This window comes from Calidris pugnax, unplaced genomic scaffold (genome assembly GCF_001431845.1).
Source record: "Calidris pugnax isolate Ruff unplaced genomic scaffold, ASM143184v1 scaffold276, whole genome shotgun sequence".
NCBI lineage: Eukaryota > Metazoa > Chordata > Aves > Charadriiformes > Scolopacidae > Calidris > Calidris pugnax.
The window spans coordinates 1208837-1233610 of record NW_015091112.1 but is presented as its reverse complement, the minus strand read 5'-3'; the positions used below and the strand labels follow the sequence as shown (position 1 = coordinate 1233610).

Below are 24774 nucleotides of genomic sequence, written 5' to 3'. Positions count from 1 at the left end.
GGCTGCCCCATCCCTGGAGGGGTTCAAGGCCAGGCTGGATGGGGCTTTGAGCAACCTGGTCTGGTGGGAGGTGTCCCTGCCCAGGGCAGGGGGGTTGGAACTAGATGATCTTTAAGGTCCCTTCCAAGCCAAACCATGCCATGATTCTATGATCTGCACCACTGGGAGGGTGACACCAGATGGAGGGACAGCAGCGTCTGGGGCTGTCCTGCCTGTGGATGGGGCAGCTGCAGGCAAAGACCACCTCTGAGGGCCTTGGGAAGTGGCAAACATGGATGCTGTGTTTGGTGGCCCCCTGGAGATAGCCTGTGCTTTCACACTGCTCAGTTTCATCTATTCCCTGCAATCCTGTGATTTCTCCCTGCTTTTGCCCGCCTTTTTTTCTAGAGAGCCCTTTAAGGTTTTGACGGGGCTGCCTTTAGGGACAATGGTCAGAAGTGGAAGTGTGAGGAAGAAGGCCCAGAACTTCAGCAAGCCTTTCTTAGGCCACAGGAGAGTCCCGCTAAAGAACCTCAGTGCCTTCCTCAGGCTAACGCTTGGCTTCTGAAACTGAAGCTGGTAAAGTCTAAATAAATAAGGCCAAGTGCTTCACAGGGTAGAAACTTCTGCTTGAAAAATTTGTAATTACAAACCACTAAGAAGTAATGCAGAAAGCAGCAAGGTTTCCTATTCAAATTATTTATTGATTTTTTGATACAAAATACTGTTACAAATCTCTTTAGTGTTTCATGCTCAAAAAGGGGGCGTTATTAACAATTTAAAGATTTGTTCACTTCAAGACTTAAAGTTACTTTTTTAAACTCAGTAGATGAGGTACTTCTGTGTATCCATCGTATCCAAGTTATCCAAGTAACAAGACTGCAGGCAGGAACAGTCAGAAGAACAGAACCGAAGAAGCTGCTTTTACTGCTGGTTTATAATCACTGGTGATGGTGTGCGAGAAGGAAAGCACCCTGATTAGTTTCCCAGACTGACAGAAAAATAACAGGTTTTCTGAACAAAAACGTCTGACCCCCTTATAACAGTGAGAAGAATTTTTCCAGGCTGGAATCACACCCAATTGCATGCAGCCACCACAGATCTACAATACAATCGAAACTTACAGGTGCAAGCCAAGAGGACATCCAAACTGTATTTAGTCAGAAATTGGCACATTGAAGATACTAGTTCCAAAGACTAGAAGAAATGCTGAGTATTTACTCAGAGAACTAAATCTTGTACAATCATTTCATTACTAGATATTGCTAAATCAAAGCCAGCTTTGTTCTGCCTACATTAAGGTTGCTTTTATACCGCATTTTTGCCTTCCGATTGCCAAAGATGAGCCTAGTGACAAACAGCAGCAGTACCCTTTCCTACGAAATCTGGAGAGCTTTCAGTTAAAAAAAAAAATAAAATCACTCTTAATCACTCCTATTCAAACCTTTTGCGGTTTTGAAGAGAACGTTATAGTTTCACCTAGCTTTAAAATGGGCAGAGTGTGTCTTTCCATGGAAAAGTGGTACCTAATTGACCCAGCCTGCGACGTCAGCACGGGGGCTCTCATGGGACAAGGAGTTCAGTTGAGTTCTGTGGACAGGCTCTGCATTGTGAGTCCCTCAAGAGGGACAGAGTGAACCAGGCTTTTGATTTCCTGGGTCCAGGACTCATTTCACTCACGGACACTGTTCACAAGGTTGAGTGAAGAGGACGGGCGGTCTCTGGGCAGTAGGAGGAACACAACCCCTTCCACCTTTTGTGCAAAGCAAATTTGAAATCGGGTAAGCTGCTTTAATCTCTTTCAGTTCCTAGCACTACAGGCTTGGTTTGCTGAGGCGTCAAACTAAGGAGAGGTAGTTCTTTATGTGTGTGCAAATGTAATAACAACAAAAATTCCCAAATAATTTTATGGACTGCTTAGGCACAGAAGATGTTCAGTGCTGTGTTGTTCAACCTGCTTTTATCCTTAACAATAGGAATCATGTCTATTATCAAACAAGCAAGTAGTATATTCTACTTAACAAAAATTCCCAAATAATTTTATGGACTGCTTAGGCACAGAAGATGTTCAGTGCTGTGTTGTTCAACCTGCTTTTATCCTTAACAATAGGAACCATGTCTGTTATCAAACAAGCAAACAGTATTATATTCTACTTGCTTGGTAGATTTTTTTTACCTCTGTTTTCGCTAGTTGAAGTATTATTGTGGCAATTTTATCCTGAGGATAACTTAACTTTCCTATAGCAGTCTGATAAAGCAAATAGTATCCTTAAGTCATGGCTACTCCTAACCAGTAGGGTACAGATTTAGGGCAGCAACCTATACATGTGTTCCTACTGCCCATCTCCTAAATGAATTAGTTCCCTCTGGTGTTGGGATCCCTTGTGGAATGAGAATTCAGCTTTGCGGTTCTTCCTTGTTTTGTGAATATTGAAGTGGTTTCATGATTTTAAAAAGAACTAACTCCACAGATCCTTCTGACTTGTTCATACGTAAGCCAGAATACCAGTGACCAGGGAGCCTGTGAAAGCAAACACTGAAGTTAGATACTTAAAATCTCGTATTATGTCTTTCATACAAATATTATAGTGTTGCATATGGTTAAGGTTACCCAGTCCTTCACAGAACACCTAAAACTTTTTTTTCCAGCTTGCCAAGCCAGAAATGTTTGATTTGAAATGTTTCATACTTGGGGGCTACATCAGGCTGAATGCTGAATTTTTTTTTTTAATTTTTTTTGGCAGGGTTTACTTGTTCTAAAACCTTAATCAGAAAATTAGATGGTTCCCATTGCATTAAATTTATGTCCTGCACCCATTTAGTTGATCAGAAAATTAGATGGTTCCCATTGCATTACATTTTATGTCCTGCACCCATTTAGATGCTCTAATTATTATTGGTGTTTGGCAAAAGGCTGCCTTGTTCCTAGGAAACACCTTTTCCTGCTCATCTGAAACACTTGCTAAACATTCCCAAAATTGCAAGCCTTTGGGAAATCTATGTTGGTGTACGGTCCATGAAAATTTTTTTGCTTAGTAGTAAACTCGCAAAGACCCCATCAATAGTGAATGTGCTCCTGCTCAGGGACACGGGGACTGAGCAAGAGCAGAACCTTCCTACAACTGCTCTTACCAGAGGCTGTGGCCACTGTTGTACTCAGCTAAATTAGAGAGGGGAGGCTTTTGGCTTCCATCTTCATGCTCAATCTGGCAAGTTAAGCAGTTGCAAGACCTTGGAGACAGCTGCCAGATTCTAGACTTAGCCATATTGTTATTCTTACGGAATTTAAAAAAAAAAAAAAAAGAAAAGGAATTGTCCCTTGCCCACACTAACAGTCCAAGTTCCAGTTTCCAGGCTCCAACTGCTTTTTGGCTCAATTATGCAGATGTAGCTTTAACAGCCCAGCAGGACACAGGAAAAAGCCACTGGCCTGAACACGAGAGGGGCAAAAGTGAGATCTGGGATGGAGCAGTAATAAAGCAATTCTGGGAGCAGGAGAGGAGGAAAGAAACAGGAATGTGATGGGACTCCAGGGCTGGGAACAAGAAGGGAACAAAGGAAGAGTTTAGGAAGGGAAAGAGGAGGGAGCCTGACATTGTAAAAAAAGCAAGGAAAATCACTAGCAATTACGCAGAACAGCATTTTCCAAATTAAAGAGATGCAAGAGACAGCGTGGAGGAAGGGGCACAGCATGCAGTTGTGTCATCCACTGCATTCAACTATGCAATTAATACGAGAGACCCAAATAGTTTGGGAATAGTGTGTTGACACAGAAAGACCTCCTTACATTTTAATGCCACGTTGTTCAACTGCCTTGTAAAGAGAGTTAAAAGGGACTTACCATTCGCATCCAGGTCGGTACGAAGCCTTTGTAAAGAGACATAAACCCTTCGCCCTGCACAGTTTGAATCAAGCAGTCCATGGAAGACTTGTACAGCAGACCTCTAGCAGCGTGCAAGGAGAACAAATACTGTTAGGATTATTAATAGGCAATTTAAAAAAATCTATCCCTCCCCCTCAAAAAAATAATCTATATCAGATAAATTTCTACAAGCAAGAGCTCTTTGGAGCTCACTGGAGTCTCATCAGAACTCAAATCTGCTGGAGTAACGGGGTGTGCTTAGGTGGCCATCAAAACACCCCTCAGACACTAAAATGATCATCAGAAAGACAAAGAGCAAATTAGCACCTCTAAAGATCAGATTAAACTAAGCACCTCTCTCCCAGTGAAATCAGTGAGACTCAGGGTTTCAATTTTCTACCAAAAAGTCGGTCTCTGAGGTGTCCGTACCTCCCCTGCTTATCTCTGGGCTGGTTCATTATCCGGGTTTTGACCACGTCAGCAGGAGTTCCCAGAACAGCAGCCACCAGGCCAGAACAGGCACTGTCAACAGCAACAGATGCTTAAAGAAGAGACTAAGATTCATCACGGCAATTTAAGCATCGTGTTTCCAGTTCTAATAGTATATGATATAATGTATTACAACAGTTATCATAAAATCATGGGTGATATCTCATAACTTAACATCAACTTGATTTGGGAGGAGGTTCTTGCTCAGATGTCCTCCCAGCACCAGCTTCCCTCACCTCTGTGTGTAATCCTGAGGCAGGGATAAAGGACCTGCCACAGGCAATTTATGATACGAAGAAGTATTACAACAGTTATCATAAAATCATGGGTGATATCTCATAACTTAACATCAACTTGATTTGGGAGGAGGTTCTTGCTCAGATGTCCTCCCAGCACCAGCTTCCCTCACCTCTGTGTGTAATCCTGAGGCAGGGATAAAGGACCTGCCACAGGCAATTTATGATACGAAGTTATTTTAGCTGTTTATATAAAGCAGATTTCTTCATAATTTAAGGGAGTAAAAGTTCTGCAGAGTTTGTATTGTTCTGCAGAGTTTGCTAAACTTAAAACTAGGTCAGATGAAATAGTAGCAATTCTAGAAAAGTGAAAATTCCTGTGCTGTCACAGATCTGTGAGGTGTTTGGATGCACCAGCAAGGCCCTTCTAGTGAGGGCAGTTTTGTAGCTGTGGTTGCATCCTTGGTGTGGTGTCCTTTGTACCAAAATATCCTCTGAGGCAAAAAAAAGAGTCAGAAAGGTGCATTTTATCAACGGGACCACCACCAAAGAACGGGGGCTTCTGCTGGCACAGAGAGGCAGCTCAAGACAACGAGGTTGGAAATGTTCTGCAGCAGAAGAGGGGTAATTGGGGAACATGGCACCTGGCAACGCTGTGAGTCACGCTGTTGTCCACAAGCGGCGTGTTCAGAAGCAAAAAGTGTTTCACTGAGTCATAAGTGGTGAGATCTGTAAGGAGGATAATGAGAAAAAAACAACATTTTCAGAAGTAAATGGTGTGTGTTCATCACTGCTGTGGATTAGGTTTGGCAAAACCTAAATTTCCAGTGCAGCTCCTCCCATTGGCACAGCTAGTGCTCTGCCCCCAGTTTCTGGTGACGGTTGGGGCACCTAGGTCCTGTCGTTAGACATCTGAGCATATGCTCCCTTCTACTACTGTCTTCTCTGATTTGCCCTACAAATGATAAAATGGATCCCAAATGGAGAATTCTGCAAAATAACTCATTAACCAAACCCAGAAACACCATGATAAGGACGGTTCTACCTCTCCCACCTCTGTGCAAGTGTTATGAAAATGTTAGAAATGTTAAACAGAAAAAGTAGATGATGGTGTGGAAGTTATATCATGTTCTGTATGTGCAAAGAGTGAGGGCTTCTTAGATAGCCAAAAACTTGGGCAGCCATTTCACCTTATAACCCTCGGTCCCTGCCTGAACTACACTGTAGGTGCACCTGTCTGCAGCTCCATCACACCATGCCTGGGCTGTGGACCTCATTGATCTGGACACTGACCCATGGACCTTCTCCCTAGCTCAACCTTGGACCTTTCTTATCACCATGGACCTACCTATCACCCTCACCAGACCTGATACTGGTTCAGCTTCCTGGCTTGGCGTCAAACATGCTTTATCACCACATGCTTTCCTCAGGATCTGGATCTTGGTGGAACCTGGCTGCCTTCACTGGCTCTGCCCTGCTCACCTTGCTTGGGCACCAGGCAGAAGTCACTTGCAGTGACCTTCAAAGAGGTCCCCAGTGTAGATAACCAAGAGACGAAGACCAGGGGATCAGCTGAAGTCTCCTTAAAGCTTAGATGTGGCCTTAAGCGCTGCAGACCAAGTTATGAAATTTACCTCCCATGTTCACCAGAGCAGCTCTCTGGACATTGGGCACCCATCCAGCCCAAAGTCCTCGTATTCCTCCTTCGGACAGGATCTTCATAAATGCGTGGTGCACCCCTCGAAACCTGAAATTAATAGGCAACCAATGGGTAGAGAGACCAGCTATGGAAAAATCTTTGCATATTCCAGCACATTGCTGGGCCAGGTCCTCGCACAGGAAAGGCAATTTATAATTGCGAGGGTCTGGCCCTCCATATCCCTTTTTTGGTTCATTTTTTTGATCCATCTTTGACCTTCGTGCCATGATATTTTACAAAATGTACCGGTTGCCCTTGGTGAGCAGCAATCTGCTCACTAACAACAGCCACCCCTTTGATCCCACAGCTGTGTGGCAATACCAACTGTACGAGACACCAAGGGATGCCAGCAGTTACAGATGCAAAGAGCAGTTACGGATGCAGGAGGGTCTCAAGCCCTGCTGTCTTGAGGTGACCCAGCCCTTCCCCAGGCCTGTGCATCCTGCACAAGCCATTTCCCCCATCCTTTCTCCCAGCTTCCCTTCAGAAAGCATCCTTCCCTCCTCCAGCAGAGCGCTGGCACGGACGTGCTGCCCATATAGGATGGGCCAGGGTTTGTGGTCTCTGGAACCGATACATCAGCACAAGGAAGGCAAATATAAATGGAATGAGGAGGAAGTCTCGGATCCCCCACACTCTTCACTGCCCAGAGCCATCGCGTGCCTCCTGGGCATTGCTCTTCCCCAAAAGGGCTCCGAGCAGCTGGAGAGAGGGGGTGGCATAAAACAGAAAGAACTGCACCCTCAGCCAAAGAGTAAATCATTAACAGGAAAAAACTGCCAGCTGCGAGGGGAACCAACCGTAACGGCTTTCCTTCCAACTTCCTTTTCCCTTCCATCTGCATCTGCACCTTCACCAGATCAGTCGGGCTGGCGAAAAACTGTCCGATGGCACCTGCAGTCATGCCTCCAACTACAGCTTTCCTGCCAAACAGGGGGAAAACAAAAAAAAAGTCTTCCAGAATACACTGAAAATCTTCACAAATTGCAGTGCTGGAGCTAAAGGGTTGAGCAGCATGACCCAGGTGAAACAAGCGTTAAATAGTTATTCTTTATATTAACAGCCAAAGTTAGGGTAATAATTGTGTCCAGTTCTGGGCTCTCCCCAGTTCAAGAAGGACAGGAGAGGGGACAGCAGAGGGCTACAAAGATGATGAGGGGCCTGGAGCATCTCTCTTATGAGGAAAGGCTGAGGGACTTGGGTCTTTTTAGCCTGAGGGGGGATCTTATCAATGCCTATAAATACTTAAAGGGAGGGTGTCAAGAGGACGGGGCCAGTCTTCTTTCAGTGGTGCCCAGGGATAGGACACGAGGAAATGGGCACAAACTTGAACATAAGAAGTTCCATCTAAACATGAGAAGGAACTTCTTCTCTTTGAAGATGGCAGAGCCCTGGAGACATTCAAACCCTCCTGGACACGTTCCTGTGCAACCTGCTCTGGGTGGACCTGCTTTGGCAGGGGGTTGGACTAGATGATCTCCAGAGGTCCCTGCCAACCCCATATCATTCTGTGATTCTGTAATTGTGGTGACTGCAGGTAATTAAGGTAGTCAGTAATATTTTTGTCCATTTTAAGAAGTGGTTAAAACTCATCTGGAAAAAACTTCAATTATTATCCATCAGCAGGGTGCCCTGCTTTCTCTGCAGGTTACATTATGCTCCTCACATAGGGTTTAAAGGCAGGATGGCAATGCACACGAGTAAAGCAGACAAATATGGTGCTCCATATATTATCATGAGTGAATGCCAACCTAAAGCTCTAAACTGCTTGCTGATATATAAAACTTTTCTTTATCTCCCATTGCTACTAGACGAGTTGTGTTAATTTTCTGGTTCTGCTTATTTTAGTAGAGCCAGCAATTTTAGTATTATCCCAAGTTCCCCCTTCCTACAGCATCAGGCATGACAAGTACTTCATCTGTATTAGATTTTATAAATCCCATCTTAAAAACAGTTACATTTCGGACCCAAGGTTTTAAGGTTTGAACAATTATAAGGTTTTAACAATTAGAAATTACCAAATTTTGCAAAACTTACAGAAAAATTTGCTTCATTCCCCACAGGCAAGGAGTTAATTCTGTGGCTACGTACTGCCTGCGTTGTCAAAATGGGGTTGGATGAGATTTAACTAGTGCTGAATTGAATTTGTGAAACCAAGACTTTGGGGTTGTTTTTTTTTTTCTGGGGATCAGTTGTCTTTTCAGGAAGGATGCACAGACTTAACTTAGGGTGACAACTGCCGTACACACAGGAACAAAATAGTGTCTTTTCCTTCACAATCTGCCTCTTCAGTAGCCAAGAAATTTCCATCTCCTGGCCCAAAATGCACCACTAGAATCATCAAACCGGCCAATTCTCATGCTCCTTGTTAATGGTGGCATAATAATTTCTGACCCAGGCAGCACGTCAAGCCTTCTGATCACTTTTGTGTTTCCTCTGGACCCGTTCCAACAAGCCCATGTCTTTCTTTGCTGAGGCCCCAGAGCAGAGCAGAGGGGCAGGATCCCCTCCCTTGCCCTGCTGGCCACGCTGCTGGGGATGCAGCCCAGGATACAGTTGACTTTCTGGGCTGTGGGCACACCTTGTTGAGCTCCTCATCAACCAACACCTCCAGGTCCTCCTCCTCAGGGCTGCTCTCAAGCTGCTCTCTGCCCAGCGTGTATTCGTGAGTTGACTTTCTGGGCTGTGGGCACACCTTGTTGAGCTCCTCATCAACCAACACCTCCAGGTTCTCCTCCTCAGGGCTGCTCTCAAGCTGTTCTCTGCCCAGTGTGTATTTGTGATTGCCCTGACCCAGGTGCAGGACCTTGCACTTGGCCTTGTAATATTTAAATATTTCTTAGTCCTGCTCCCAGCTGAATGAAAAGACGCTGCTCTGAAACTAAAGTCAGATGGTGCTTAAACCCCTACTTTGTATTAACCCTCTTTAGGGCAGGTGAGCATTAGGTCCTGGTCTGATTGTTGGTCTGGGAGGGGTTGTAGGGCTGCAGGACTCCTACAGTAAGGACAATCCCCAAACAGGCAAAAGCATAAATATGCAACATTACCAGAAAGGAAAGCTTTCATCCTCGGACCTGCCAAGCACGGAGTCACGGAGATGTTCGTACGCGACCATCCGAACGCCGGAGTACACTGTGGAAAACAAAAGCAGGAGATGATTCTTGGAGTTCTGCCCTTTCTGGAGGACACGCTGCGACAGAGAGATCAAGAGATGGGGTGTAAACCACTCCAGATCTTGCCTGGGTCAGCTGGTTGCGTCTCTCCCACTCCTGATCAAAGTGGGGAAAGCGAGGGGGCTGCCTGGCAGCAAAGCTACAGCCAGAACTTCTTAGTGTTGGAGAATCTCTCTGCTGAGCCCTGTGTCTGCCAGGAGGCAGCAGGGTTGATGCCCTCATGCCCAGGAGAGGCAACCATGTTGCTTCCCTCTCAGCTGCTGCCAAGCACAAAGCCTCCCGCAAGCGCTTCTGAGGTTTGTTGCTGTCACCGTATTTCCAAATAAAACACAGAAAGCGGTTACCTGGGGCCAAACCACTAATGCATTTCTTCATCCTCCCGCTTGCAACTTTATCCTTTTCTCTAAGCCCATCCCCACTTCCCTCAAATAAAAGGTATTTATTGTTCTGAGGACTCTGAGTGCCTGCGTGCGCTGAAAACCTTCCTGCTCAAACCACAGGGAAATCATATTTTGTTTTGCCAGAAGCCAGATTAAGGCTGTGAAGGAATGGGGAAGAGAGGGAAACGAGGACATCGAGCCAGAATCCTATATATTTCGCAACCACAGGGAAATCATATTTTGTTTTGCCAGAAGCCAGATTAAGGCTGTGAAGGAATGGGGAAGAGAGGACATTGAGCCAGAATCCTATATATTTCCAAGTGGGATCGCAGGGTAGACTGAAGAAGTCCTCGCAGATACATTTAAAGTACAAGAAGATATGGCAAGCTCGCACCAAAAGGCTGTTGGCCTACAGAAGGTGGGACCCAAGCAGATAATCACCTATGTGGCGGTAGACGGCTGGCGTGGCTCCTTGCCAGAGCTTTCCTAAGCCCTCCTCTCGCACGATGCCCGCGGCGGTGCGCAGCATGCCACGGTAAGGGACCGCCTGGCCACCAGCAGCTCCGCTGCCACGGACCGCAGCTTCACCTTGGACCTGCAGCCGAGTTTTCGTGAGATCCAGGGGAAATGTTACTGAAGAAAAACAGCAGGGAATATACGTGAATATGGGAATTACTACCTACCGCGCTGGTGACATCTGGCCACAAAAATCATGCTTAGCCTAATATCGGGTTGGAAGGGACCTCTGGAGATCATGTAGTCCAAACCCCTGCCAAAGCAGGTCCACCCAGAGCAGGTTGCACAGGAACGTGTCCAGGCGGGTTTTGAACGTCTCCAGAGAAGGAGACTCCACCACCTCCCTGGGCAGCCTCTTCCAGGGCTCTGCCACCCTCAAAGGGAAGAAGTTCCTCCTCATGTGTAGGTGGAGCTTCTTATATTCAAGTTTGTACCCGTTTCCTCTTGTCCTGTCACTGGGCACCACTAGAAAAAAGACTGGCCCCATCCTCTTGACACCCTCTCTTTAAATATTTATAAGCATTGATCAGATCCCATTTCTCTCACTGAAATAACTGGTGGCCGGGGAAGGTGGTCTACCTCAATCTCAGCTTCCCAGGGGTGCTCCTTGAGCATCGTGGGCACATAATTGCTGCTGCTAATTTCAGTTCCAGGCCAGAGGTGCCTCAGGCTGTGAGCTCCCAGGAGCAAGGGTTGTCTTTGGTTCAATATCTATGCAACACACCACGCTACAGGGTCCTTCCAGAGCAGGACTCGGTGATATCAGGGGAATGCAGTCAAAGCCTCAGCAGATTGACACTCTATTTGTACATTAAGTTAGGTATTCATGTTTAAAGGTTACCAAAGATGGAGAAGTTTCAAATCATTACAGCAATGCAACCAGTTTGCCTGTAAGAGCTTGTAGAAATTATATAGGATATTAAGAAGTATTACAAATAAGTTATTGATCACAGAGCAGTGCAAGGCAGATGCCAGGGTACTTCTTTCCTGCGTTTCAGCCAGCAGTTTACTGTACTGCATTTTTAGAGACATCTCACTGTAACCAGAAACGTAAGATTTGATTTTTTCTTTGCTTAACCTGCACTTTTTAGAGACATCTCACTGTAACCAGAAACCTAAGATTCGATTTTTTTCTTTGCTTAACCTGCATTAGCTATGCAAAGCCCATTCCTGAAGAAGTCAGCCCCTTTGCCACAAACTTAGATGATCATCCTGCCTCTAGTTTTCCTCCCGAAACCCAGCAAGCTCAAAATTTACATTAGGCACGACTGCTCTGTTGCGACTGCAGCCCTTGGGTCTTGGAGGCAAAGATTTGGACTTGAAAAAAAAAAATACCACCCCTCCCTCCAGGCACAGTCAGGTGGCATAAAACACTTGCAAGGCTAAAATTATTGAAAAGTCACGAGGAGCAGAGTGGAACGAACAGATTTGCTGGAGCAGAAAAGCCGGAGCGAACACCGAGGGAACGAGGCATCCGGGGGCTGAAATTCCCCCTGCCCTCCCCGTAAGTAAATGTTGACCCCCTTCCCTCTCGGAAAATCCCGGTGAAGCTGTACCTAGTTCTGCCACAGCCGCCGCACAGGCTGACAGAGCGAATTTGCTGGCTCGGGGCCATCTCTCTGGAAGAGGTAAGCTCTTCTCTTCTTCTGCAGGTGACATCTAGCGTCTAACATGAAGCAAGGCTAAAACCGGCCACCCCCCGAAGCTCTGGAGGAACAAGCAGACCCTAGCTCAGATCTCCTCCGGCTCCTTTAGAAGACAAATTGCTGAAGGTCATGGTTTTCCAGCGCCGGCACCAGGATCCGCAGCGTGTCTCCTGCCGAGCTGCCAGGTCCTTGTGCGGTGACACAGGGGACTCCCACCAACAGCCTCCTGGGAAATGTAGTCTTTTACCGGCACTTCCCGGTGCCAGGGAGCCAGCAGTGCAGGTACAGCCACACGCACAGTTTAGCCAGCAGTGCAGGTACAGCCACACGCACAATTTTACCAGTTATCTACAATAAAAAAAAAAAATAAAATAATAAAAATAATAAAAAAAAATAATAAAAAATAAATACATCCTTAACGAGACCTCAAGATTATGAGAACATTATGAGAACAAGGCCAAGTGCCAGGTCCTGCACTTCAGACACAACAACCCCCTGCAGCGCTACAGGCTGGGGGCAGAGTGGCTGGAGAGCTGCTGGGCAGAAAAGGACCTGGGGGTGTTGGTCAACTGTTGGCTGAACATGAGCCAGCAGTGTGCCCAGGTAGCCAAGAAAGCCAACAGCATCCTGGCCTGTATCAGGAACAGCGTGGCGAGTAGGGCCCGAGAGGTGATTGTCCCCCTGTACTCAGCACTGGTGAGGCCTCACCTTGAGGGCTGTGTCCAGTTTTGGGCCCCCTACCATAAAAAAGACATTGGGGTGCTGGAGCGGGTCCAGAGAAGGGCGACAAAGATGGTGAGGGGTCTGGAGAATAAGTCTTATGAGGAGAGGCTGAGGGAGCTGGGGTTATTCAGCCTGGAGAAGAGGAGGCTGAGGGGAGACCTTATTGCTCTCTACAACTCCCTGAAAGGAGGGTGTAGAGAGGTGGGGGTCGGTCTCTTTTCTCAAGTCACAGGCAACAGGACAAGAGGAAATGGCCTCAAGTTGCGCCAGGGGAGGTTCAGGCTGGATATTAGGAAAATTTTTTTCACTGAAAGGGTTGTCAGCCATTGGAATGGGCTGCCCAGGGAGGTGGTTGAGGCACCATCCCTGGAGGTGTTCAAAAGATGGGTTGATGTAGTGCTGGGAGGTCTGGTTTAGTGATGATGCTCCTTGTTTGTTGTGTGGGTGTCTATTTTTGTCAGTTAGGTTGACGGTTGGACAAGATGATCTTTAAGGTCCCTTCCAACCTAGAAGATTCTGTGATTCTGTGATTATCGGGGTCTGTTTGCTGTCATTGACAGCAGCACCTCGGGAGCCTCAAACTGCATCCCTGCCCAGGAACCCGGGAGGAATGAATTGATCCAGATCTGGTTGAAGGAAAGCTGCGTTACCACGATGCCAGGCTGGAGAGCTGGCTTCCCAGTGCTTGTAGTAACTCACATCTCCCAGGCATTAGGCACAGAGCAGCACAGTTTGTGGCAACAAACCCAGGAAGACAGAAGCCAATCTCTGCCCAAAGACCCGTATGTGAAAATTTTAAAGCTTTTCCTGGCCGAATGCTGAAGCCTTGTTAATTATGTGCCAGTCCTAATTTCTCTTAAATTAATGTAGGCATATTTAGGTTCTCATCATGAAAAAAAAAATAAAAATTAAGGCACATATTTAGGTTCTCATCATGAAAAAAAAAAAATAAAAATTAAGGCATGTGCTGTTCAAGAGAAGCTTTTCATTTATCATTAAGGCTCAGCTGAGTCGCTAAGTTAATCATTAGCCATTAATCACTAATCCTCATGTAGAGGATCTGAGGATTTTTTTAGGTCACAGAAACTTAGCTCTGAACAACCCCCTGCCCCCCCTGTCTGACTAACAGTTTGGTGTGCAGCCCAGGTGGCAACAATTCAGGGAAATGAAGCGATCACTGCAGGTGAAATATTCAGCTAAAGTGAGCCAAATTCATCTGGTGGGTCACCAGTAACCAGTTTGAAATGAGATCCTTCTTTGGGCCAGAATTTATCAGAATTCAGGCAGTAATGGGACACTGCTGACAACCCCCTGATTAAAATGGGAAGGAGATGTATTGCCATGAAATGCTGACGTGCCCAGCTGTACTGAGGGTACGAGCAGTGCAGGGCCAGACTCTGGGCACTTTATGCCATTTGCTGTTACTGCTTTTGTGCCTCCCTCCATAGCTGTTTTCCAGGCTTGGATCAGCTTGTGCCACCGTATTTCAGCCTGTATATCATGGGTTGGTAGCATAATTTAGGGCAGAGAGGACCTCTAGAGGTCATCTAGTACGCTCCTCTGCTCGGAGCAGGGGTAGCTTCAGAGTTACATCAGGTTGCCCAGGAACTTGTTTGGTCACCTTCTGAAAACCTTCTGAGGATGAAGATTTCGCAACCGCATCCTGCTCCGGTGTTTTGCCAATTTGTGAACATCTTTCCCTTATATTCAGTCAGAATATCCAATGTTGCATCTTATGTCCATTGCCTCTCCTCCCTTAGATGTACACCTCTGGGGACAGTCTGATTGTCTTCTCTATAACTGCGTTAGGGGGTGGAAGACAACAGCTAGATCCCTCCTTAAAATAAACCCCACAGCATTGTGGCACCCTATGGGGAGAACAGTTCATGCTGATCATTTTTAGTCTGGGGAAATACGTTATTTTTTTAAACCAGACTGCTCTGGGGATGGCAGCACAGAAAAGTTTTCTCTTCCCACAGGATATTTGAAATGAGGCTGACCTGGAGGCAGACACTCACATAGACATCTCTGATTCGGGGAGCAGAGAGGGGCCTTTAGCTCTTTTATCACTGTTACCCCGTGTGAGAACCCGACAGAAAAATAAGACCAACAATCGGACTAGGACCTAACATCCCTCTATAGGAAAAAAAATAATTTCTTTACTGTGAAGAAAGAAGAAATTCTTTATTGTCAGGGTGGTGAGACACTGGAACAGGTTGCCCAGAGAAGCTGTGGCTGCCCCATCCCTGGAGGGGTTCAAGCCCAGGCTGGATGGGGCTTGGAGCAACCTGGTCTGGTGGGAGGTGTCCCTGCCCAGGGCAGGGGGTTGGAACTGGATGATCTTTAGGGTCCTTTCCAATCCAAACCATTCTGTGATTCTATGATTATAGGGGCCACCAGCAGGTTTTGAATTGCCAGTTCAGCCTCTGAAGCCTTTCTCTGCTCCTCAAACACTGAACACACATCGAGCCTTTAAAGAGGTGATCTCAGAAAGGAGAGAGAGAACCTTTCCTAAGCCTTACTGCTTCAGGTGGTGCCTGCAGAAGTTTCTCACTGCCTGCCTGGCTGGAAGCTAAACGTCTGCTAAATCACAGCCTCTCTGCTTTGGAATCCCGATGTTGCCAAAACATATTTCTTTTTTTTTTTTTTAAGGGAAGAAAGCCACAGGCTGCTTTGCCAGAGTGCCCCTGGCTGCTTGGGTAGCCCTGCGGCAACTGGTGCAAAGTTCAAGGGTTTATCACGGCACCATCTGAGTTTTGCAAGCCGGGGAGTTGGGCCCGGTCCAGGAGAGGAGGACAATTGGCTCTGCCTCCTCCAAAACAAGGGCTTGTCCTCTGGGCTTTGCTTGGTGCTTTGACGTCTCGTCTCCATGGCAGTGATCAGCTGGCAGGGCTGATAAAAGAGGCCCTATTCATTGACTCCAGCGCGGGGGTGCCGGGTGCTGCGGGCAGCGAAGAGGCGAAATGGTTCTGGCTCTCCTCTTGGCAGCCCTCCTGGGACTTCTCCTTGTCAAGGCTGTTTTGTCTCAGCTGAGAAACCCAAGCTCCCCTCCTTGCATCAGGGGCTGGATCCCTTGGTTCGGAGCTGCCTTTCAGTTTGGGAAAGCTCCTCTGGAGTTTATAGAGGAAGCTAGAAGCAAGGTAATGGCCGTGGCGGCGTGCCTGCTCGTGGGTGCGTGCTCAGGGTGGCTGCCTGCGAGGGGAAAAGGCAAGGAGAAACTTCTGCTTTACGTTTGCTCCTTTCCTGTCACATTTTATAACTTCAGAAGCTGGTGAAGGATAAGCTTTGCACCAGTAGCGTTGCTGAGTTGTGGATGCGATCCAGGCGTGATCCCTGTGCTGGGATCGTCCTGCCTGCACCCAGCACCTCTGCTGTTTTGCTTTTGCACTCTGGCTGCCTCTTAATCTTGGTTTCAGATAAAGTGGAAAGCCCTGTGCCAGGCGCTGGGACCAGGAGACTAATTATTTGTGCGCCTGAAGTTAGATGAGGTTTCTGGAGTCCCTCAACATTCGAGAGAGGCACAGGCATTCTTGGCAGGAAACTTTTGCCATCCCAAAAAACTTACGAAAGACAACTGTGAAAATTTACCCCCTGGACACACCTTTCTTTCTCTGTGTCTGATACCGAGAGCCTAAATGATTAATTTAAATTAGATGCTTAATTTCTAGGCAGCTAATGCTAACTGCCATAAACCCCATCTTCCCATTTGGTGATGATATGACCTGCTACTGGTGCAATGCAGTCAACTTCAGGTGTTCAAAACTGAAGGATTGCACACCCCAGGAAAAGCTAACTAAAACTGAAACCACTATAACATCCTGAAATTTGAAAAAAAAAATGTTAATAACCACTGGATGTTTATAATTTTTTCTTTCTCAACTGTTAGATTGCATTCCTTCTTTGCAGCCATGGTTGTTAAACTCATAGTGTTAAATGAAAGCAGAGGTTCAAGTATAATCAGCTGAAGTATGAGGTGTAAGAACATTGAGAGCTGTGAGTCTTGTATTAGTGGACATTGGGTGCACCTTAGAGTAAGCTCATGTGTATGATCTGGAGTTCCTTGCCTTCTTTGAGTTTAACAGGCTGGCTTTAGCCTTATATTGCTACGTCCTTCCTGTGTCATTCATCTGTGCAAACCATGGTCAGTTACTTGTTCACTCATCTTAGGGCAGAAGTGTAGGACTGGAAGAAAACTTATTCCAGTCCATTCTCCTACTATTTCAGAAACCATGGCACATAGTCCTTTAAATAAACTGATCGAGCCTCACTTAAAAAAGAAAAATCGTAATATTTCTTTGACTCTTCTGATACGAGGCTGTTAGAGAACCTCCTTGTTCTATTGAAAACAAGTCCTGGTGGCAACCAGATTAAAACAGCCTGGCAAACTGTCCTGTCCAGTGCAATGCTTTTTGGGAACAGAATTGGGGTGGTTCATTCTGGAGAAAAGGAGGCTGAGGGGAGGCCTTATCCCTCTCTGCAACTCCCTGCAAGGAGGGTGTAGAGAGGTGGGGGTCGGTCTCTTCTCCCAAGTAACAGGCAATAGAACAAGAGGAAATGGCCTCAGGTTGCTCCAGAGGAGGTTTAGATTGGATATTAGGAAAAATGTCTTCACCAAAAGGGTTGTGAAACATCGGAACAGGCTGCTCAGTGAGGTGGTGGAATCACCATCCCTGGAGGTATTTAAAAGCCGGGCAGATGTGGTGCTGAGGGACATGGCTTAGTGGTGGTTTTGTCAGCATTAGGTTGATGGTGGGACTCAATGATCTGAAAGGTCCCTTCCAACTTAGACAGTTCTATGATTCTATGTTTCACCATGACTTAAGTTTGTCTTTAGTTGCCATTTTTGCTAGGAACCTTTTAGCAACAACTCTTAGATGAAAATTTAAAACAAATCTGTCAGAAGACTCCTTTTGGGGGTTCATTCACAGAGTGAACGAGCAAAACCTTTCCACTGAAGTACAAATGCAAACTTTGTCGTTCTGGGTCCATTAATTTTGATGTTCATTTGCCTGGAGATGCTTTAGGCCACTGTGGGTGCTATGGCACCTGCCACCACATCTGAACACACCAGAAGCACCTGAAGGACTTTATAAACCCCAGGTTTTGTTGGGACAAGAAACATTTTCAATAGGAGAGAACTTGAAATAAGGCAAAGCTGAAAGAGAAGGCTTTCTTACAAATCTCCCCTTTACTGTGTGTTTGCAGATAGGACTTTTCCTTTGACTTTTTTCTTAGTCCAGCAACTCAGCATCCTTCTACGTTGTGACCTGTCCCTGTGGTCCCCCTGGGCCAAGAGGGACCTTTCCATCCGTCACCCCCAGGCTGGCTGCCTGCCTGCCTGCAGCACCATCAGCTCTTGCTATCCCCTTCCTCTCCTTAAACATCTCAGGCATGTCTCCCTCCCTCCCTCCCCGCCTCCCACACTGCCCAGAAGTGCTGAGGGCAGGAAAAATAAGCCTTTTTCTGCCTCCTCCCTTTTAAAGGAGTGGGCACAGTAGCATCCTGCAGCCAAAGCAAATAACAGGTGCTGCTGCCAAAGGGGTCACTAAGAGGCATTTACAAGGGTTGCAAAATACATCTGCAAGAATTTCGCAATTAGAAAATTCCTCCCTTGGATTAATCCTTCTGTCTGACAAAGCGACACTCATTTCTTCTTCTTTCTTAAACAGTTAACTTTCTTACCATTGTCCCTTTTCTGTATATCCCTCATGGCTTTTTCTCCCAAGCCCTGGTGTGACACACCAGACTTCCGCTGCTTCTGCTCAAAGTTCTCTGCTTCTGTTTTCCTCCCACAGAAGACGTGGGCTGGAAGAATTGTCAGTTTGTCCCCTTGTGTCATCAGTGGGTCTAAGAAAAGAAAGATCCTCTGCTCTAGTGAAATATTAAATCTCTGGTCTAAGAAAAGATACCACCTCTTCCTCCTAAAGCTGCCTGGCTAATTGAAGGAATTTTGCAGGCAGTTTGAGATGGGCAAGGTGGGTAACGAGCCACCATAGAACACAAAATACACGTAGGGCTGCTTCACGAGGGGTTCAACAGATGGGGTTCCCCACTTTGCCTGGCAAACAGGATAAGAATTAGTAAGGAATTCCAAATGCTTCTCATCAGTTTGCTAATTAAGCTAACAAGACACGTTGAGTTCAACCCATGAGATTGTTCTGCGCTGTTGTGTGGACCTGTGGATCCAAACCTCACTCTTGGTGTGTTGGTTGTGTTTGGGACGTGGTGCCGTGTCTCAGGACTTGGGTAGACGCCTCTCAGCCTGTGGTTGGGTGAGGGATGGTTGGCTGGGTTCCACGGCAGGGGACATACATCCTGCATCAGATCTGGTGGAGGGGACCACCGGAGAAGAGGACAAGGCTTCTGGTGAAGCATTTCTGAAGAGAGTGTCCACAGCTGAGTCCGCTAACGGTCTGTGACCCTGGCCCCATGCACAGAAGACCAAAATACATGTCCCTGAGATAGAGAGGGGACATGGCATTGAACTCCTGTGTGTGTGCTTGCCAAGGGAGAGAAAACCAGCCCAGAGCACCTCGCTCCCCACAGGAGTCTTGGCAGGGCTGCAGCCGAGAGGGGTTGCTCTCTGCCTGGCTGGTTCCCTGATTTCCTTCCTTGGGGATTTTGGAGAACATAGAATCATAGAATCATAGAATCATAGAATCATTGAGGTTGGAAGAGACCCTTGGGATCATCGAGTCCAACCATCCACCCTACTCTACAAAGTCCTCCCCTACACCATATCCCTCAGTACCCCATCTAAACGTCCCTTAAACACCTCCAGGGATGGTGACTCCACCCCCTCCCTGGGCAGCCTGTTCCAATGCCCGACCACTCTTTCAGTGAAAAATTCCTTCCTAATGTTCAATCTAAACCTACCCTGTTGGAGCTTGAAGCTGTTCCCTCTCGCTCTATTGTTAATTACCTGTGAGAAGAGACCAGCACCACTTTCATGCGAGCTCAGATCTGCCTCTCATCACAGCTTTGCTGTTTCGTGGGGTGTTTCCCAGTCTCTGGGCAAAGGTCCTAAATCCCAACAGGGTTTTTATTTTGCTTTCTCTATCTCTCAGTGCCATCAAGGGCTCCTTGAATGCTGCTTCAGTCGGAGCAGTAATCTGGGACAGGGTTTTGGCAGGCAATGCCCCTGTTTTGTTGGTACCCACCCGTAACACAGTGCTGGCCAAAGCAGAGTGGCCTGACAGCTTGTTCCGGTAGCTGTTTTCGTGACATGAGAACATCAGCATAATTATACTGGGACAGATGAAAAAAATGTGTTTATTCAGGTGTCTGTCTCAAATAGCAGCTATTAGTAGATGCTCAGCGACAGGGTGTAAGGAGCACACCCAGATGAGAGAATGCCACCTTCTGCTTCTCCTTCCCAGCTTCTGGCTGCCAACAGTTTAAGGATTTCCTAGGCTGGAATTTGCACCCAGATGACCTGACTGTGATAACTTAATCCCCCTTTTTGGCTTCCACAGCATCCCAGGGCAATGAACCCATAATTTCACCATGAACCATGTGAAGAAAGCTGGCTTCTAGTAGGTTCCCATTAGCTTCTACGTTATGAAAAACTGGGAATAATTATTGTCTTTTCACCTTTCCTGGGACCTCATTTGTCTTAGTCTCCTTTGATTGAACCTTCCATTCATGGTTGCTGTCCATCCCTTTGCCTTTCCCAGCTCAGTATATCCTGCTGAGATGGAATGGGCAGAGATCCACATTACATTGCAGGTGTGAGCTCAGGATGGGTTTAGATGTTTGCTGTCCTTTCTCCACTTCTTTCCTAGCAAGATGAGGGCTCTAAACTAATTATTAGCACCTGTGTAATAGATCTTGGGGTCATTTCAGAATGTGATTCTTCTAGGCCTCCTTCTGCGATTTTTCTAGGTCTCCTCATAGTTTAGACTCCCAAATGACTCCAGATCCACAAACTTTTAGTTCCTTCTGCTAAGGAATGAGTTAAGCATATGTTTAAGGCCACATATCCTATCAGAATGTGATTCTTCTAGGCCTCCTTCTGCGATTTTTCTAGGTCTCCTCATAGTTTAGACTCCCAAATGACTCCAGATCCACAAACTTTTAGTTCCTTCTTCTAAGGAATGAATTAAGCATATGTTTAAGGCCACATATGTGTGCCCAAAGCTGTATTGGGGTCTTCTTCAGTACATTTTCCTGATCTTTGATAATGCTTGTAAAAAATTTGCTGAGTATTGGAATGACTCCTTGAGGCTTCCCAGGTTCCTCCTTCAGGAGCCCTTCAGAAAGGCACCGCCTGTCTGTCGCTGAGGGTGATTTAATGAATCACGGTAGGTAGTTCTGCAACTTCATATTTTAATGCTTCTAGGGTTTTGAATTGAAATACTTATCACTGATTTACCCAGCACTTGTTTTAAGTCTATTCTACTTAATACTTCCTTCAAAACAAGGTCTTGGTCCATCACTCGCAGTGAAAGGCTCCAATTGTCTCAACCTGATGCAGCCACTGACTCCAGCTCTTTACACCTTCAGCATTTGTCAGGCTGGGCAACAGCCTGACAAATCCTCAAAACTCGTTTAGTATTTTAAGTTTTTAGTATTTTTAATTTTACATTCAATTTTAATTTTTGCACCTTCAGCATTTGTCAGGCTGGGCAACACCTGGGACAGTCCCTGCCTCTGCTGTGTCTGGAAAAGTTTTTATTATTGGGGGTGGGGATTAACATTAGCATCTTGATCCTCAAAACTTGTTTAGTATTTTAAAATTTTAGTATTTTTAATTGTTTCGGTTTTAATTTTACATTCCATTTTAATTTGTTTAGTATTTTAATTTTACGCTTAAATTATGAGATAGTTATTTTTTATTTCCTGTTTGGACCCAAAATCCTGCTTTCTGAAGGATGTGTCTTTGCATATCCACCATCCCTGTGCCGTTCAACGAAGCTGACTTGTTCTTTTTAAATTTCAATATTGTTTCATTTTAATTTTTCTAAATTGACTGCAGTACGTTGGATGAGATTCAAAGCCAGAGAGTTTGTGTAGGGGTTTGCAGGTAAGCAAGAGGTCCGGGCTTTACTGCTGGTCAGTGGACAGGTTGTCCTGTCAGTGGAGTCTAAGGGGGGTTCAGGTCACCATCCCAAACAGAGACGTGCAGTAGGTGCCCAGATGAACCATTTTTTAGGCTCCCCTGATTTCGTGGACTCCATCTCTATTGCCCGTAATGGGAGCTTGGGCATCTTGCTCACATGTAATCATTTAAAATAAAGAGCTTCAATCTTTAATTGAGTGTGACCTTAATTGAATAATAAAGTTTTATTGCAGATTGCTGTTAGTTCAAATTTAATTTTGCTTTTAAATTAGTTTAAGTACATTTTAATGTTAATTTACAACTTTAAAACTCTGATTTTATAACACAGTATAAATTCACTGATTTTTATCTAGCCTGATGATGAGGACCTGCTGTTAGCCATAAAAATCCAACCTTAGCAATTTGGCTATTATTAAAACAATATTTTATTTATTATCACCCAGAGAGTTTAAACAGTCGTTCTTTCTTTAATAATTTACAGTTGAAGGACACAATCGAAATTCAATTGATGTCAAGAGGAATGTTCTCCTTGGCTTCAAAGAGCTTTTGATGAAACAGGCTTTCCAGTACAGACACACACAACTGAAGAAATGGTTAAAGTCAGTGGCAGAAGCCGTGTGAGCAAGGAGGTTTCAAAGGTTTTTGGTGCTCCAAACAGATCTACAGAAAACTTTTCCCCCCCCTTGTCAGCAATGCAACCTGGAAAAGAAAATCGGGTTCCCTGATACGCCAAGGAACCCCCCAAACCTTTCCTTTGTACAAAAACTTTGCCAAAAGAAGGTGCTGTGCATATAAATGTTAACGCTGGGCTTTGATTTTTGAGGCTTTGGCGTCTGAGCAGAAATCACCTGCACTAAGAAAAAGATGCTAAAGATGCTTCATTTCCTAATTTTGATCTTTGTGCCTAAATCTGACAGCCCGTAGGTGCCGCACATTTGTTTGCTATTTTAGAGTATCTATAAATATCAGTGATCTTTCTTTTTCACAATGTAGGAATCCAGAAGTGAATACCTACTGCTGAAAGTTTGAGAGGGCTCTTAGGATCTTAGATTAAGGGAAAACAAAAGAATGACTTATGGTATAAAAACTTTCCCTGAATATAAGTCTCAACAAAGTTGTTAGCGGTTTTGATATTAATCTTTCAGCACCTCTACAAGAAAGAAATTGTATTAGCAGAACCTTTAAACTAGAAAATAATTTTTTTAAAAACCCAAACATTTAAAGGATGCAGGGATGGGGAGTTTTTGTTAAAAAAAAAGTAGATTGAAATAGGTAGGATTATGGATTTTTACAATGTGAGTACTTTGTTACAGCAGCCAAGGGATGCAGAAGATAATCCATCACGTGCGTTCTTTAAATCCAGGCAGGTTGTATTTTTTGAACTGTAAAATGTAATTCAAATAGAAAATATTGATCTTGGGGAAGGAATCTCTTCTGCTCTGCAAGAGGTCAGGCAGGCCCCTGTGATGTTCCCTGCTGGTCCCTAAGTCGACAAATATTGATCTGATTCCTGTTCATCTTTGTGTGCTTCTGAGCCAAGGGGCACAGAGAGCAGGAAGGACCAGGTCCTCCTCCCACCTCTCCGCAGCGCTGAACCCCTCTTGGGGCTCCCCTCAAAGGTTTAAACAATACAATAAGATGAAATCTTTGTTTTTTCCAGCATGGGCCTGTATTCACAATATTCGCTCTGGGAAAACGCTATACTTTTGTGACTGAGGAAGAAGGAACTGAAGCATTTTTTAAATCGAAAGACTTAAATTTTGAACAGGCAGTCCAACCAGCTGTGGAGAATGCAGGTAAATGAGACCTAGCTCTTTTTTTAAATGGAAATCAAATCCAGTTACCCAGGAACATTAGAGCCCAGTCCAAAGCACACTGGCTTTTTGATCGTGCCTTAAATGTTTGTCTTAACCCATGACCATGCTACAAAATGAAGGTGGAATGAAATCCCTCCGTGTGGATCCAGCACTGTGAGGCTGCAAAGTGACCTGGATTCAGTCTCAAGGGATCAAAGGTTTCTGACCCAGGAACTGTTATTACTTTTAACCTTAAGTAACCCCAGTTTGAGATCAGGTCCCTTTCTGTGGCGAGACACTCCTCCTTTGTGTACAAGGTTAGGAGCAATAGTATGTTGTCCTATTACTTAATTTGATTATCAGCTTGCGGCAATAATTAGTTGTTACCCTGCAATAAAACAGTCATTAGGAAGGGATGAGGTGTGTGTCCAATCCGCAGTGGCACGCTCCACCAGCTCACATGCTCGTATCCACATGGAATCTCACAGACGGGAATTCTCAGAGCAGTTTGGCAATTTTGGACTGTGGAATGAGAGAGAAGCAACTTGGCAGAGAGGTTAAATCATGGACTTACGGAATCCCTGTGGCTGGAAGGCACCACTGGAGATGGCTCAGTCCAAGCCCCTGCTCAGAGCAATGCCAGAGAGAACAGGTTGCTCAGAGCTTGTCCCGTTGGGTTTTGAGTGTCTCCAAGGATGGAGACTCCACGATCTCTCTGGGCAACCTGTTCTTGGGTTTGACCATCATCACAGGACAGGTTGCTTGGAGCTGTGTCCTGTTGGGTTTTGAGTGTCTCCAAGGATGGAGACTCCACGACCTCTCTGGGCAACCTGTTCTTGTGTTTGACCATGGTCACAATAAAAACTTCCCTGTCTCAGTGGAATCTCCCTTATTCCCATTTGTGCCCACTGCTTCCTGCCCTTACTCCCACCACCAGATGTTTATCCACACTGATAAGCTACCCCTGAGCCTTCTCTTCTCCAGGCTGAATAGTCCCAGCTCCCTCAGCCTCTTCTGATACGACTGAGACAATGTATTACAGCATGAAGACCCAAACTGTTTTTTCTTGGATTAATTTATTTTTCATTTCAGTCAGTTTTGTGGGGTGCATGCACATCTCTGTACAGCCCCTCTGAAGCTGGGGGGACATCTCTGGATTGTTGGTTCTGGCACTGAAACTTCACGAGGCAGTAAGATGTTACACAGATTGGTAG

At 45.6% G+C, this 24774-nt stretch overlaps 2 protein-coding genes across 6 annotated transcripts in view; one reads left to right on the top strand and one right to left on the bottom strand.

Annotated features, from left to right (window-relative positions):
* Positions 1 to 708: 708 nt before the first annotated feature.
* On the bottom strand, positions 709 to 12142 carry SLC25A27 (solute carrier family 25 member 27). 2 transcript variants are annotated; one of them, XM_014958220.1, is made up of 9 exons: positions 11891 to 12142; positions 10260 to 10451; positions 9313 to 9397; positions 7066 to 7188; positions 6201 to 6313; positions 5211 to 5295; positions 4271 to 4363; positions 3821 to 3923; positions 709 to 923 (listed from the first exon to the last, which is right to left on the bottom strand). In XM_014958220.1, exons 1-9 carry the CDS (start codon positions 11991 to 11993, stop codon positions 921 to 923), a joined length of 900 nt encoding a protein of 299 aa, XP_014813706.1. In that variant the 5' UTR covers positions 11994 to 12142; the 3' UTR covers positions 709 to 920. The 2 variants fall into 2 exon arrangements, with proteins under 2 accessions (XP_014813706.1, XP_014813705.1); XM_014958219.1 differs by lacking the exon at positions 709 to 923 and adding an exon at positions 2052 to 2500.
* LOC106897530 (24-hydroxycholesterol 7-alpha-hydroxylase) overlaps positions 12021 to 24774 on the top strand; it is a 30337-nt gene continuing 17583 nt past the window's right edge. For 3 of the 4 annotated variants that reach the window (XM_014958218.1, XM_014958217.1, XM_014958215.1), the window contains exons 1-2: positions 15644 to 15843; positions 23425 to 23560. In XM_014958218.1, coding sequence (XP_014813704.1) covers positions 15667 to 15843; positions 23425 to 23560 — 313 coding nt within the window. In that variant the 5' untranslated portion in view covers positions 15644 to 15666. Of the gene's footprint in view, positions 12263 to 15643; positions 15844 to 23424; positions 23561 to 24774 lie in introns of those variants that run through there. The other variant, XM_014958216.1, reaches the window with a different exon arrangement.